Below are 15,481 nucleotides of genomic sequence, written 5' to 3'. Positions count from 1 at the left end.
TTCCTCGGAAGGTGGTGAGCTCTCCTTCCATGGAGGTTTTTAAGCAGAGGCTAGATGGCCATCTGTCAGCAATGCTGATTCTATGACCTTAGGCAGAGCATGAGAGGGAGGGCATCTTGGCCATCTTCTGGGCATGGAGTAACTGGGGGTGTGGGGGGGTAGGTAGTTCATAACTTCCTGCATTGTGCAGGGGGTTGGACTAGATGACCCTGGTGGTCCCTTCCAACTCTATGATTCTACTCTGCAGTTTTCAAGGTAAGAAATGAGCAAAGGTGGTTTGCTGTTGCCAGTCCCTGCTTAGCAAGCCTGGTCTTCCATTCAAGTACTAACCGTGGCTGACCCTGGTTAGCATTCGAGCTTTGATGAGATCGGGCTAGGCTGGGCTATTGAGGCTGCGACAGTTTAATATAAAGAAATTATTTTGATCTGAACAAATACACTACTTTAGAAGTCGGGTGGCGATCTTTTGCTAATTAGAACCTCTCCGTTCCAAATGCCAATAAAAATAATGTGACTCTTGTTGGCCTTCAGACCTTTTGATTTTTCATTAATTCTGTTGACTAGTTCAAGTATCAGAAAGTAGCATTTTGAATTTCTGTGCTCAGGTGAGAGAATTTCCACATTCATTTTTAATACACCCAAGACAAGAATCAGCCCAGTACTACAGGACATTATGGATTCGTACTGCATTGCTTGGTATCTCCAGCCTACGGCGTGACTCATTAACCATAATCCCCCTCAGAGATTCCCTGCAGGCCTTCCCATTCTCTTCTTAAGCTTTACTTGTGACTCTATATAAATTAAGCAGTTGGGCCATTCCTATTGATATGTCAATGGAGCAAAGAAATTAAATAGCCTGAAGTCTGTCCTGGCAAGAATTTCACTGACGTGGGTTGATTTTTATTCCAGGAATGAAATTGTTTCAGCATTGTTCTTAGGAAGGGCAGAGAAAATAACTTAGCGAATCGCAGGTTGTGGTTGGGACTGCTGTTGTTCCGTCCTTGTATGCCACATGAACACATGAAGCTGCCTTATACTGAATCAGAGCCTTAGTCCATCAAAGTCGATACTGTCTACTCAGACCAGCAGCGGCTCTCCAGGGTTTCAGGCTGAGGTTTTTCACATCACCTACCTGCCTAGTCCCTTTAACTGGAGATGCCGGGGATTGAACCTGGGACCTTCTGCATGCCAAGCAGATGCTCTCCCATTGAGCCACAGCCCCTCCCCTGAATTTTTATCCTTGAAATACAGAGAATGAAATGACATATTTTCTTTGTTAGATAAATATAGAGAGAGAGGTATGCCTTCAGAGCTACATCACCTTCTTTAGTAGTCAATGTTGGCAGCTTCAAAATATTTCTGATTACAGCTGCATACACTGTTCTTCTGAAAATAAAACTTTTTCTGCGTGTGGCTAGGAATGCTTAATCATCTGCCATTTCAGCTCACGTCCTGTGCACAGGTAGCTGTCATGGGAGCTGAATGTTCAATATGCTGTTTGTCTACAACTACACAGCTTGAACATGCCCAGTTGTGGAAAAACAATGACTGTGTTGCCCAGGTCCCCCCATGTCTGGTGTCACTAACTAACTACTTGAAGACACGTTGTTGAAAGAAAACAGAGCTGCACTTACCTCTGCCTGCTGTTCACTGAAGTCTTCTGTGCAGTCACACATTTGGGACTGCGCCTGCGTGCAGGCCTTCCACCACAAACTTTTTACTAGCCTTAGGCCCAGCCCGGGGATCAGGATGGCTTCCCGCTGTGTCTGGGTGGGGGCCACAATGTGTCACTAGCTTCTTGAAGACACGTTGTTGAAAGAAAAAAGTGTTTCGCATATTTGAGTTGAGATTTACTACTTTGATGTCTCTGTGTGTCTTAGGACAGCATTACTCAGCGTTACTTACCAACAGAAGAGAAGGATCAATCCAATTCAGCCTATTCATTGCTCTGCACGGGACCTTATTGCAATCTGAATTGAGTTCCCCTTTATTCATGATTAATTAATTTTTACAGAATGCAGGCAGCAGTATTAAACACTTTCCTGGGAGTAAGCCCCACTGAATAAAACAGGACTTGCTTCTGAGTAGAGGGGCTGTGGCTCAGTGGTAGAGCATCTGCTTGGCATGCAGAAGGTCCCAGGTTCAATCCCTGGCATCTCCAGTTAAAAGAGATCTCTAGGACATGTGCCTGCCTGGAAGCTGCATCCTGTGGCGTGGGAGCACTACTGTCTAATCTCAGATTTATCATACAGGTTATAGTTATTCATTGGATTTTATTTATTTTATTTATTCTTAAAATTTCTATCCCGCCCTCCTAGCGTGACAGCCAGCAAGGTGTAGTGGTTAAGAGCAGTGATTTGGAGCAATGGACTCTAATCTGGAGAACCGGGTTGGTTTCCCCACTCCTCCACATGAGTGGCGGACGCTAATCTGGAGAACCGGGTTTGATTCCCCACTCCTACACATACCCTGGAGATGGATCATGATGGGTAGCTGTGTTAGTCTGTCGGTAGCAGTAGAAAAGAGCAAGAGTCCAGTAGCACCTTAAAGACTAACAAAATTTCTGGCAGGGTATGAGCCTTCGTGAGTCACAGCTCACTTCTTCAGAAGATAGCTGTGACTCACGAAAGCTCATACCCTGCCAGAAATTTTGTTAGTCTTTAAGGTGCTACTGGATTCTTGCTCTTTTCTATCACTACATATCCTGACTCTCAATGTTGAAAATGGTTAGGAATATATTTATTTTGGTGTTAGGTTCATGGTTGAAAAGTTCCCAGCAAAAGACATCCTGTTGTTGGGTTAGACATGCATTGAACCATTCTCACTGTGCACTTACATCGAGGAAAACTTTTGAAGAACAGCTACGTACAACTCTTGTCCCAAGAAGAGTAGGATTAAGGAGACAGAGGCTCCCATTGGTGAAGATTTGATTGCAGCCCTGTTGAAGCAGTCAAGCAGCCTAGCGGATGCAGATCCCATTTAATGTGTCTGGCTGGGATTGCACAACAGGGATTTTTGAGAAGACGAAGAGGAAGGAGAAGGAGAAGGAGGAGAAGAGTGGTTTTTTATATACCGACTTTTCTCTACCACTTAAGGGAGATTCAAACCGTCTTACAATCACCTTCCCTTCCCCTCCCCACAACAGACACCCTGTGAGGTAGGTGTGGCTGAGAGAGCTCTTCATAGAGCTGTAACTTGCCCAAGGTCACCCAGCTGGCTTCATGTGTAGGGCACATCTCAAGTCAGAGGGGGCAGCTGGTAAGCAGCGTTCAATTGGGTGGGATACATACTGCGCAGCCTCAGAACAGTAATACCTCATGAGACAGTCTCACGGTCTCTTTCTAGCTGTTAACCTCAGTACATCACCCAGCGCTGCACCTATGTCCCCCATGATCGGACCAGTTTTCCCACAAGAAGCCCAATGTCTGGAGTTTCAGAATACATCTGAGGAGTAATATCACTGGATCAGGTGCTGAAGTACTCAAAATTTATTCATATAGTCTTTTCAGATGCATGACTTGGGGAGGGGGAGTGGCTCAGTGGTAGAGCATCTGCTTGGCATGTAGAAGATCCCAGGTTCAATCCCCGACATCTCCAGTTAAAGGGACTGAGCAAGTAGGAGATGTGAAAGACCCTCTGCCTGAGACCCTGGAGAGCCGCTGCCAGTCTGAGTAGACAGTACTGACTTTGATGGGCCGAGGCTCTGACTCAGTATAAGGCAGCTTCATGTGTTCATGTGCGCGTCTATTTTTGTGCAGTCCCATCCGTGATAACTTCAGATGTGAACTTCTCCTTGGCTGCTCTCCTCTCTTGTTTTTGTTTGTGATTTAAAGCAAGTTACTGTTGAATAGTTGCTTTAGTAACAAGGAATCCAGGAGAGAGTGTTTGTGTGTGTTAAGTGCCGTCAAGTCGCTTCCGACTCATGGCGACCCTATGAATCAACATCCTCCAAAATGTCCTGTCTTTGACAGCCTTGCTCAGATCTTGCAAACTGAAGGCTGTGGCTTCCTTTATTGAGTCAATCCATCTCTTGTTGGGTCTTCCTCTTTTCCTGCTGCCCTCAACTTTTCCTAGCATGACTGTCTTTTCCAGTGACTCTTGTCGTCTCATGACGTGACCAAAATACAATAGCCTCAGAGAGTGTTTAGGGATATTCAATTTCACTTCATGCCCAATTAACAACAGTAGATATGCAAATTCTCAAGGCAGCATGTGAAGTGTAAAAGTGGCACAAGAACTAATTTAGCACTTTTTCACACTCCAGGCAGGCAATCACTGATGAGTAGCTATTTTTATTGTCCTCAGCTGCAAAGTCTTCTACTTCTGTGAATAATTCCATGAATGATATGATTACACAGTTGTCCCCTGTACTAGGTATATTTATATGCAGAAAAGTCTTATTGATTTCTGTAGGACATACAAGGAAGCCAGTGCTTTGGAAAGTGGTCTCTTACTTACAGAAATTAAAATGTAAATTGGTATAACTGACACAGCCTTTTCCATCCCTCCAGAAGAAAACAGTAAGTCCTCAAATCTTTTTTAAAAAAATGTTCACCTTGAATATCAATTATCTTTTATGAAATTAGTTGATTTGCATATTGTCACTCAAAAATTTTTGTCCATAGTTGTTGTCCCCCCCCCCAAATATTGACTATCCAGTTCCTTGTAGAAGATAACAAATTAATGTGTGTGTTAAGTGCTGTCACATAGTTTCCAACTTGTGGCTACCCTATGAATTAATGACCTCCAAAAAGCCCTGTCTGTAACAGCCTTGCTAAGGTCTTGCAAAGTGAGGGCTTCGACTTCCTTGACTGAGTTAATCTATTTCATGTTGGGTCTTCCTCTTTTCCTGCTGCCTTCAAACTTTTCCTAGCGTTATTGCCTTTTCCAGTGACTCTTATCTTCTCATAATGTGACCAAAATATAATACACTCAGTTTAATCATTTTAGCCTCTAGGGAGAGTTCAGGCTTGATTTGATCTCAAACCTGAACTGACCCTAGAAGCTAAAGTGATTAAACTGAGGCTATTGTATTGTCGAAGGCTTTCACGGTCAGAGTTCATTGGTTCTTGTAGGTTATCCGGGCTGTGTAACCGTGGTCTTGGAATTTTCTTTCCTGACGTTTCGCCAGCAACTGTGCCAGGCATCTTCAGAGTAGTAACACTGAAGGACAGTGTCTCTCAGTGTCAAGGGTGTAGGAAGAGTAATATATAGTCAGAAAGGGGTTGGGTTTGAGCTGAGTATTGTCCTGCAAAAGTATTGTCCTGTAAGTATCAAGATAATGTGCTAATGAGGGTATGGTATGTTAATATGGAACCATTGTATCCTGAAGTGATCTGTTAATGTGTGTAATCCAAAACTAATCTGTATGGCTATTGTTGAATGTTGTCTTTGTCTGGAGGTTTTTCAGGGCAGGAAGCCAAGCCTTATTCATTCTTAAACTCTCCTCTTTTCTGTTAAAGTTGTGCTGATGTTTATGAATTTCAATGGCTTCTCTGTGCAATCTGACAAAATAGTTGGTAGAATTGTCCAGTCTTTCAGTGTCTTGGAATAAGACCCTGTGTCCTGTTTGTGTCAGTCCATGTTCAGCCACTGCTGATTTCTCAGGTTGGCCAAGTCTGCAGTATCTTTCATGTTCTTTTATCCTTGTTTGTATGCTGCGTTTTGTGGTCCCGATGTAAACTTCTCCACAGCTGCAAGGTATACGATATACTCCTGCAGAGGTGAGGGGGTCTCTTTTGTCTTTTGCTGATCGTAGCATTTGTTGTATTTTCTTGGTGGGTTTAAACACTGTTTGTAGGTTATGTTTTTTCAAAAGTTTCTCCATCCTATCAGTGACTCCTTTAATAAATGGCAAGAATACCTTTCCTATGGGAGACTGTTTTTCTTGAGTTTTCTGATTTTTGTTTGGTTTAATGGCCCTTCTGATTTAATTTCTTTTACTTCCAGTTTTTTCATAGTACCGCGAGCATGGTAATTCTTACATCATCTTGCCCGTTAACTTCCTTGAATCTTTTCCCCTCAGTAATTATTCCTAAATGATTACTACTTGGAGAAGATTTAACAGACTCCCTGGAGCAGTCTATACTTAATTGTATACAAGAAACTTTGTTATTAATTAAAAGTGTCTTCTTCCCTTTGCCATCTATTGTCTCTGATACCTTCCCTCTGGATTTCCAATCTGTTTTATATCTTCTTCCCAATAGCTCAAATGGTTCAAGATTTTGCAGTTTTCTCCTTACATTCACTGTTCTTAGGGCTAGTTTGTGCATTATTTTATTGTTTTGCCAGTTGCCATGTTGGTATACACAAGTAAACGTAGCATATTCCTTGGCAACAAGCTATATTTTAAGGAACCGCCTACACATAAATGAGTTCTGGACCTCTATAAAAATGTTTAAACTGGTTCTTTGTGATGACGTTGTATTATAAGGTATTTCCTAGTTAGAATTTGTAAAATTGATTTCTTTGATTTGTATCCTCAAGAGTCCCCATAGCAGCTCAAAAAATAAAGAAGAAGAAGAAGAGTTGGTTTTTATATGCCAACTTTCTCTACCATTTAAGGGAGACTCAAACCGGCTAACAGTCACCTTCCCTTCCCCACAATAGACAATCTGTGAGATAGGTGGGGCTGAGAGAGCTGTGACTAGCCCAAGGTCACCCACCTGGCTTCGTGTGTAGGAGTGGGGAAACAAATCCAGTTCACCTGATTAGCCTCCGTCGTTCATGTGGAGGAGTAGGGGAATCAAACCCGGCTCTCCGGATCAGAGTCCACCGCTCCAAACCACCGCTCTTAAACACTTCACCACATTGGCTCTTATAGATAGTAGTTCTATAGTAATCAATAGTAGTTTTATAAAACAATGTGCTCATGTGACAGTGGAAAGAGATGTCTAGAAAAGAAACAGCTGTGGTTTTTAGCGTTAAATGTTCACCCTGATGGGACTTTTTTCTATGATGTTCCCTTCAATTTTATTAATTCCCTTAAATTCAAAAATTCAAATATTTTTGATGCAGAAATTCCAAGTAATTTGTGTAGAAAGTAATCCAGTGCTAGTACACTCAGTTTCCAGTAAGTGTTTCCACATGTAAAATTAATTGAAACTTCCTGTAAACTTATCTTTGCAGTCTCGATTGGCTTGTCTTAATCTGATTCAGACTCATTAATTCCCACAGATTCTCATCTGATCTTGCAAATCTTCCTGCCATGCAATTGAGCAAACAAACCCCAGAAAGCTAGGGAAGATAAAGGCAAATTAAATCAATTTAACATTGGAGTCTTTCCTGTCTTTCAGCCTAGCTGAATCCTAGGGATCATGTATGCCCTCGTCCATTTCTTGTACTTTATTGCGCGAATTAGAGGATGTAAGTAGGCTTTGAAGAAAATTCCTATATTGTTAAAGGGGGGGGGATACCTCTACTCAGGATTGGGTGGAGTCTTAGGGAACTTGACCCTTGCCCAGAAAATTTCCTTTAAAAATAAGGTATAACAATCCAAAAGTAATAGATCTCGCCAGAGACAAATGGATCACAATATATTTTCAGAGGTGGGGACCTGCCCTAAAGCAAGATATAGTTGCAAAGTTATTGGTTGATGCTGATGTAACCCTTGCCGTGGCAAAAAAATTTATCTATGGTTTTTAATGGTACCTCCTTTTAACTGTATGTTTGGTTATTTATGTATTATGGAATGCATTGAATTTGTTTTGCTCATGACCTGTTGGTCCACGAACATAAAGAATGGAATAAAGGGCTTTCTACAATAGATATAAGTGATCTAACTTGTATGTTTTATGCAATGGTGTTAACCATATACTAACAGATAATGAAAGAATTATGACTACTTAGAAGAAAAGACATGCATTATGACTGACAAAACAAAAGATACAATGTATGTTATGTAGAACTGAGTATAATTCTCAACAGTAGTGAATTGGGCATCGGATATAATTATAATGCCTAGTGAAACAATGGATGAATGCTTTATTAAAGAAAAGGATCAGGGCTTCATTTAAGAAAGAGAGGAGGGTGGTGGTTGTGCTAGATGAGGACCAAGATGTGATGTACATTTTTTTTCTATTCTTTTTTCCCCCTTTTCCCTATTTTTCCTTTCTATACCCTGGAAAATTTAATACAAACTTTTTATTTAAAGAAAAAGAATGGAATAAAGGGGGGGAGTAATAGTAGTAAAATGACTTCCATGATTCCTTACTAAGTGCGCAATCCTAACGGGGGGGGGGGGGTGTCCTTACCCTGGCTGCACCGCCTCCTGAGCGGCTTTTGGCCCAAGTGCAGCAGGTTGAAGCCCACCTTTTTCAGGAAAACCACATGGAACCTCTCCACGGGGTTCCACAGGGTTGCGCCTGCCTTTTTTGCGGGCATAACTCAGCACCTGCAAAAAGGGGTGTTCCCAGGCCGAAAGGGCTTTAGCTCCCCCCCTAGGGACGTTCGTCAGCTCCACCCCTGGGGACGCCCCCTTTGACACCAGTGCGAGCCTCTGCACCGGGAAAACGCTGCCGGCGAGGCTGTGCCCGTGCCCAAGGCTCCCTCTGCCGCGCAGCTCCCCAGAGCCAGAGTAAGTGCCCCAGCACCGGCGTTGGTGCTACTTTAGCTGGCACAAGCGGCACTAATGCTGGCACTGGGGTCATGCTGGCTCCGAACCTAGGGTTGCCAGGTCCCTCTTCACCACCGGTGGGAGGTTTTTGGGGCAGAGCCTGAGGAGGGTTGGGTTTGGGGAGGGGAGGGACTTCAATACCATAGAGTCCAGTAGCCAAAGCGACCATTTTCTCCAGGTGAACTGATCTCTATCGGCTGGAGATCAGTGGTAATAGCAGGAGATCCCCAGCTAGTACCTGGAGGTTGGCAACCCTATCCAAACCCCTTCCCCCCTCCCATTAGGATTCGGCTTCCCATGTCATAAAGTAATGCAAACGCTTTCATATTTCCTAGAACTCTTCTTCAGGCTAGATATTTAATAAAAAGCAAAAACTTTTATTAAAGGGGGATGGGGGAAATTAGTTTATACCATTCATTGTTACCTGTCTGAATTAATTTGTATTGTCTTAAAACAGGGTATTGGAGGTGTTAAGCAGACTTAAATAGGTTAGGCCATGCTTGAGGACAACAGATTTAAGGTTGCACCAACGAAAGCTGCGACAGAAGCAAACTATGGTGGTTTTTCTTTTGAAAATATGGAAGCTGGTAATAATATGGATTTTCCTTTTCAGCTAATCAAAGCACATAGTTTTCTGTCATTTTTGTTGTGATACAAGAGGTGTCTTGGGCTTTCAGTATAGAGTAATATACGGTCCAGGGTACTGAAAAAAAGGTTAATGTGATATTGGGATGCATCAACAGAGGCATAACATCCAAATCACAAGATGTCATAGTTCTGCTGTGCACTGTGTTGGTCAGGCCGCCCTTGTGTGCAGTCCTGGAGGCCTTGCTTCAAAAAAGATGTGGACAGAATCGAGCGGGTGCAGAGGAGAGCAATGAGGATGATCAGGGGCCTGGAGACCAAGACCTACGAGGAAAGGCTGAGGGAGTTAGGAAGGTTTAGTCTGGAGAAGAGGCTGTTGAGGGGGGACATGATTGCTCTTTTTAAGTATTTGAAGGGCTGTCACTTAGAGGAGGGCAGGGAGCTGTTCCTGTTGGCAGCAGAGGATAGGACTCAAAATAATGGGTTTTAATTGTGGGCGGAAAGGTACTGGCTGGATATTAGGAAACATTTTTTACAGTAAGAGTTGTTCAACAGTGGAATCAGCTACCTAGGGAGGTGGTGAGCTCCCCCTCACTGGCAGTCTTTAAGCAGAAGCTGGACAAACACTTGTCAGGGACACTCTAGGCTGATCCTGCATTAAGCAGGGGGTTGGACTTGATGGCCTGTATGGCCCCTTCCGATTCTATGATTCTGTCTGCTCCCTGCTTCCTAAGCTATTGGAGAAAATAGTCATTTCAGGAGAAGTGCGAGGAACTTGGAAGGCTGGGACTAAAACATTAACCAGAGTATTCTGATTGGTGTATACCTATCTTAGCATTGCACTATAAATAATAGTTGATGGTGGTAAGATGGTTAAAAAGTGTGAGCCTAACCACATCCTGGCTGGACAGTTCAACAGCTGTGCTTTGCAAGGAGGTATAAATGGGTGCCAACTGTATGCTACTCCCTTTTATAGTGTGTTTATAGGCCATTGAGGAAAGGAGAACATTGAGACCCACCTTAATTTAAATTTTTTTTTTATTGGGGTGAATTGTGTATATTTTACAGTCAAGTCACGGCTGATTTATAGAGACCCCTGTAGGGTTTTCAAGGCAAGAGACGTTCAGAGGTGGTTTGCCATTGCCTGTCTCCACGTCACACCCCTGGTATTCCTTGGAGGTCTCCCATCCAAATACTTGCCGGAGTCAAGGCTGAGAGTATGTGACTGAGAGTATGTGACCCAAGGCCAACCTGCAAATTTCCATGGCAGAGTGGGGAATGTAACCTGGGTTTCTCAGATCCTCGTCCGACACTTTAACCACTATGCCATGCTGGGGTGAATTACAAAGCCATATTTTGCATAGTATATTGCTTTTTATATAACTGCCCTCAAAAATCTTCTGGAGAAAATAGCTCGAGTTTCCTTGGGACCAACATAGGCTTTTTTATAGAAGATGAGAGAAGGATTGGGCAGATTTGTCCTAGGATACATACGAAAAAGAGTGGAGGAAGAAGACAGAGAGGTGGTTCTCTGAAGTGGGTGAACTAACAATCAAGACTATTGGGTTGAAGGGAAGCAAATGGTGAAGGAGTCGGACTAACAACTTCTAATGCCCGGATACATTCTGACCCCCTACCTTTAAAAATAGGTCAGGTTTCACTCCCTTGTTTTCTGTCCACAAATAACAACCAATTTTTGAAGTAAATAGTGTATGCCATACTTCAGGCTTCTTTACTCTTTCCAGATGATACCACCTTTGCCTCACTTTTCTCCCCATATGATGAAGAACAAAATCATGCTGAGGCAGTACTAAGTTCCACTGTATGACCATATTTTTCTGTCATTGTTCTTGACAAAAGTTGTATCTTGGATGGGGATTTCTTATGTAGCTGTGGTGGTTTCCCAATTTGTAACATTTATTTCTTTGTGTTATATCAAGTGCTAGATTTTGTTGTTTTAATAGGTGCAAGAGTTCTGAATTTCATAGCAAAGAACAAGCTTTTAAATACAAAATTAACATTCGTTGAAGAAAAGTAAAGCCAAAAGTCAGGCAATTAAGAAAACAAAAAGAAATATAAAATATCATTCTAATGACTCTGTTGCACTGGCTAGATATTAAATGCTGAAGGATAGGCCCTAACATTTGTGTTACAAAAATTGACTTCTGTGTATCTTAGAGAAAAGTATATATAGGGAAGCTGAACAAACTCAAGTTAGCAAAGCAGGTTCTGCCCCCTATTCCTGTTCTGCAGCTTAAATCCTTTGAGCTGGAGTGATATCACAACCCAGTGTAGAACATAAGCCCATCACAGACATTTGTTTGACTAATTAAAGAAAACAACACTGTTTCTAATACACTTTCTTCCATATTTCAGGAACTTCTATTACATTACAATGCTGAGGGACCCTGTATCACGGTACTTGAGCGAGTGGAAACATGTCCAAAGAGGAGCGACATGGAAGACTTCCCTCCACATGTGTGACGGGAGGAGCCCCACACCAGAAGAGCTGCCTATGTGTTACCTAGGAGATGACTGGTCTGGGGTCAACTTACAGGAGTTCATGAACTGTAGCCATAACCTGGCTAACAACCGCCAGGTGCGCATGCTGGCAGACCTCAGCCTGGTTGGCTGTTATAATTTGACCTTTATGAACGAGAGTGAAAGAAATCTGATCCTTCTGCAAAGCGCCAAGAACAACCTGAAAAACATGGCCTTCTTTGGACTCACAGAGTTTCAGAGGAAAACTCAGTACCTTTTCGAGAGGACATTTAACCTGGAGTTTATCTCCCCTTTCACTCAGTACAACATCACGCGAGCCTCTAATGTGGATATCAGTGACTTGGTGCGGAAGCATATAGAAGAGCTGAACTTCTTGGACATGCAGCTATATGAATTTGCTAAAGACCTATTTCTGCAGCGCTTTCAGTACGCCAAACAAGAAGAGCACGAGCAAAATCGTCAGAAACGACGGGAGGAACGAAAAATGTTGCGCGAGCAGAAGGTTCGTGAATGGCGAAAGGAGGGACAAGAAGAAATAACTGTTACTGAGGATTATAATAGTCAAGTGGAACACTGGTGAATTTGCCTTCTGTGTACACACTTATATTGACAGTTTGTTGAACTTGCAGTACAATCCTAAGAACACTTTCTTGGGAGTAAGCTCCACTGAATAGACCTGAGTAGCATACTGACTAGAGCGGTTTAAGACTGCTGTCTTAATTGCTCACCGGTGAACAGAACTCCTGTTGTTCAGCTAAAAGAGAGCATCTCAGCTGCTCTACAACGTTTTATGTTTTTGTAGATTTTGTCATTTAAGAGTACAATATTTTAAGTTTTTTTTCCAATACACCTAAAGCAGTGTTATTCAGTTGTCTGTTAGAGTTCATTATTTAAAACGAGCCACCTTTAAAAGGCCTGGCCTATTAGCACATTGTTCTTGCCTCGATGTTGATGGTTTTTCCTTATGGCAGAATGCACTACTAAAACTTGGAAACATGGGGGAAATTAAAAATCGTGTTGCATTGTCTGTTTCACTTATGTGTAATGATTTGCCAAGGTTGGTCATGTTGTTCTTTGTAAATTGTACTATTTACATTTGTGATGAATGTAACAGAGAAAAACATGCTGTTTCTCAGTTATTTGGACAGGCCTTCATGTAAGGATATGTTCCTTGTATGATAATGGGATATGAAGAAATGAAAGTGAAGGGAACTTACCAACAACCTTAATCCTGTTTATGATCTTTGTCAAGTCAACTGCACAGAATGACACAATTATTGGTCTACATTTTGGAAATCCTATAGATCAGGGCTTCTTAAACCTCTTCCACTCATGACCCCTTTTCACCTGAGAAATTTTCACGTGACCCCAGGTATATAGGTATATAGAATAGGTATACAAATCAAACATTTACTGATAATAAATCATAAAGAAATTTTACTGTTGCCAAATTTTTTGCGACCCCCACATTTAGTTATGCGACCCCATATGGGGTCGAGACCCACAGTTTAAGAAGCTTTGCTATAGATGGTCTGGGAACTTAGGGCAACAGGCTGATAACATTTTTCTTTATTTAATCCCAGTATACAGTCCGTTTGGAGTACAGAGTAGTAAAATGTTTAACTTTATACATCTCTCAAATGTGAATGCAAAACTTCTCTTGAGGACAGATATTTTTGTGCAATACAGACATTATTTCCTTCCATAGGATGTCTTGAAAACACTCTCATGCCTCAGGCAAGGATAAATAATGAAAGACTATAGTGCTAGATCAGGGATCTTTCTGTGCCTCGAAGATCTCGAGCCTTTAATTCTTTCACATTGCATCAGTAGGTAGATTCTTCAGCACTGAGAAGAAGGTAAGAGGCGGTATTTACAGATTTCTGTTGGGAATTCTGATGAAAATGTGGATCTCAGTGATAAATCTTTAATTTTTATGGTCAGACGTTGAAGCGCAGGTAATAAAAGCCCAAAAGTTTATGTCAGTGATCAAATTCTGCCACCAAGCTTTGGCAACTGTCACTGCAGTTTCAATTTCAAAAAAAATCAAAGACCCTTTATTTTTTACATAAATTCAATTGCCTTCAGATGTCAAAATTTGTCACATTTAAGTTTACATGGATTTTTTTTTCATCCCTTTGGTTTAAAATACTTATAGGTGACTTCTTGTTTTCATTTGTTTTATCACAGTCTTCAAGATTACCCTATAGTTCTTCAAAGCTGGATTTTCAAAGCAGTTTTACTCCTTTTTAACTCTCTGTTTCAAAATGCTCGCTTTCATATTTGAGTGACTTTACATGTGTCTACTAATCAGCTAGAAAACAAAGAAACCAGGATCAGCAAATCCTTCCTGTAGCATGCAGAACTGAGTTTTGGGATGAGCTACTCCTCTTTTTTTTCAAAGACTGGATCCACTTTCAGGCTAATATTAAACATTTTTGTGAAATCCCAACAGTTTTGCATTTGATGTAAAGCATCTTGCTTTAACAGCTACCTGTGTCATTGTTGGTTACCAACCATAGTTGGAAAACAAATTTATTTGTTGTTTTTGTAAGCCACTACAGTGGCAAAGTGAACTATTCAGAAGGCCAGAACGGGACAGGAAATTGAAAGAGTGTCAGGAAGTTGGTGGGATAAGGCGATAGATGCCCGGAATCACTGACAGAATAGGTTCCTGTCTAAAAGCCAATATGCTATGTAGACATTTTGAGTAAATGGAATGGAGTGATGGAATAGTGGGGAGGGGTTGTGGCTCAGTGACAGAGCCTCTGCTTGGCATGCAGAAGGTCCCAAATTCAATCCCCGGCATCTCCAGTTAAAGGCAAGTAGGTGATGTGAAAGACCTTTCTCTGCCTGAGACCCTGCCAGTCCGAGTAAGCAATACTAACTTTGATGGACCAAGTAGAAGGCAGCTTTGTGTGTTCATGTGTTCAATAGGCACAGCACCAAGAAATTAGGAGACGCTATTATTGCTCCATCAGCTTCTACCACAAGCAGGTCTCGCCCGTAAGTTTCCTGTTTCCTCAGATGTGCGGGTTCATGTTGTTCTTTCGATGGTAGCTAATGGTGGCCCTGAAGACCAGGCTGTGAGAACAGCTTGGACTTACGCATGTACGAAAAACACAAACTACTGCTTGGTCTGTGTGAATCAGGTCTACCTCTGCCCAGGTTGATCACGAAATGCCCAGGGTAATCCTGAACTCCAGCCTGGCTTGCCCTTCCTGTGGATCTCCTGATTGGAAATGCCCTGAGCACAAATGTTTCCAAGTCAAACCCAACTCTGTTCTGAACAACAGTCTACCTAGCGTGAGGGTTTTGCACTTTCCAGCACATGCCTCTGTCTGTGCTCATGCACTACCTGCTTGCTAGCTTCCTACCTGGCTTTAGTCTTGGCTGCACCTCACCTTTGCTCTGTTTGTTTGTTTGTTTCTTGTCACCTTTATCAGGATGCATTTCACATTGCTCTTTCTGGCTTTTTTATTCTTGACATCTTTTTCTGCTTGCTCTTCTCCTGGGGACTCACAAGATCCTTCCCATTCATGGACTTTGCTCATAAAAGCTGTGAATTCTGCAAGGACTCTCCGAGGGAAATCAGAATGCTTCAGGTGGACTCTGATCTGGAGAACCGTGTTTGATTCCCCACTCCTCCACATGAGCGGCGGAGGCTAATGTAGTGAACTGGATTTGTTTCCCCACTTCTACACATGAAGCCAGCTGGGCGATCTTGGGCTAGTCACAGTCTCTCAGCCCCACCAACCTCACAGGGTGTCTGTTGTGGGG

The 15,481-nt window shown here is 42.3% G+C and overlaps 1 protein-coding gene across 1 annotated transcript in view; it reads left to right on the top strand.

Annotated features, from left to right (window-relative positions):
• Positions 1 to 12,319, top strand: part of HS6ST3 (heparan sulfate 6-O-sulfotransferase 3) — a 160,130-nt gene extending 147,811 nt beyond the window's left edge. The window contains exon 2 of the mRNA XM_056861919.1: positions 11,576 to 12,319. Coding sequence (XP_056717897.1) covers positions 11,576 to 12,281 — 706 coding nt within the window. The 3' untranslated portion in view covers positions 12,282 to 12,319. The remainder of the gene's footprint in view (positions 1 to 11,575) is intronic.
• Positions 12,320 to 15,481: the final 3,162 nt, after the last annotated feature.

The sequence above is a fragment of the Euleptes europaea genome, chromosome 16 (assembly GCF_029931775.1).
Source record: "Euleptes europaea isolate rEulEur1 chromosome 16, rEulEur1.hap1, whole genome shotgun sequence".
Taxonomy (NCBI): Eukaryota; Metazoa; Chordata; class Lepidosauria; order Squamata; family Sphaerodactylidae; genus Euleptes; species Euleptes europaea.
The sequence above is the reverse complement of the archived record's forward strand: the minus strand, read 5'-3'. Positions and strand labels throughout refer to the sequence as shown.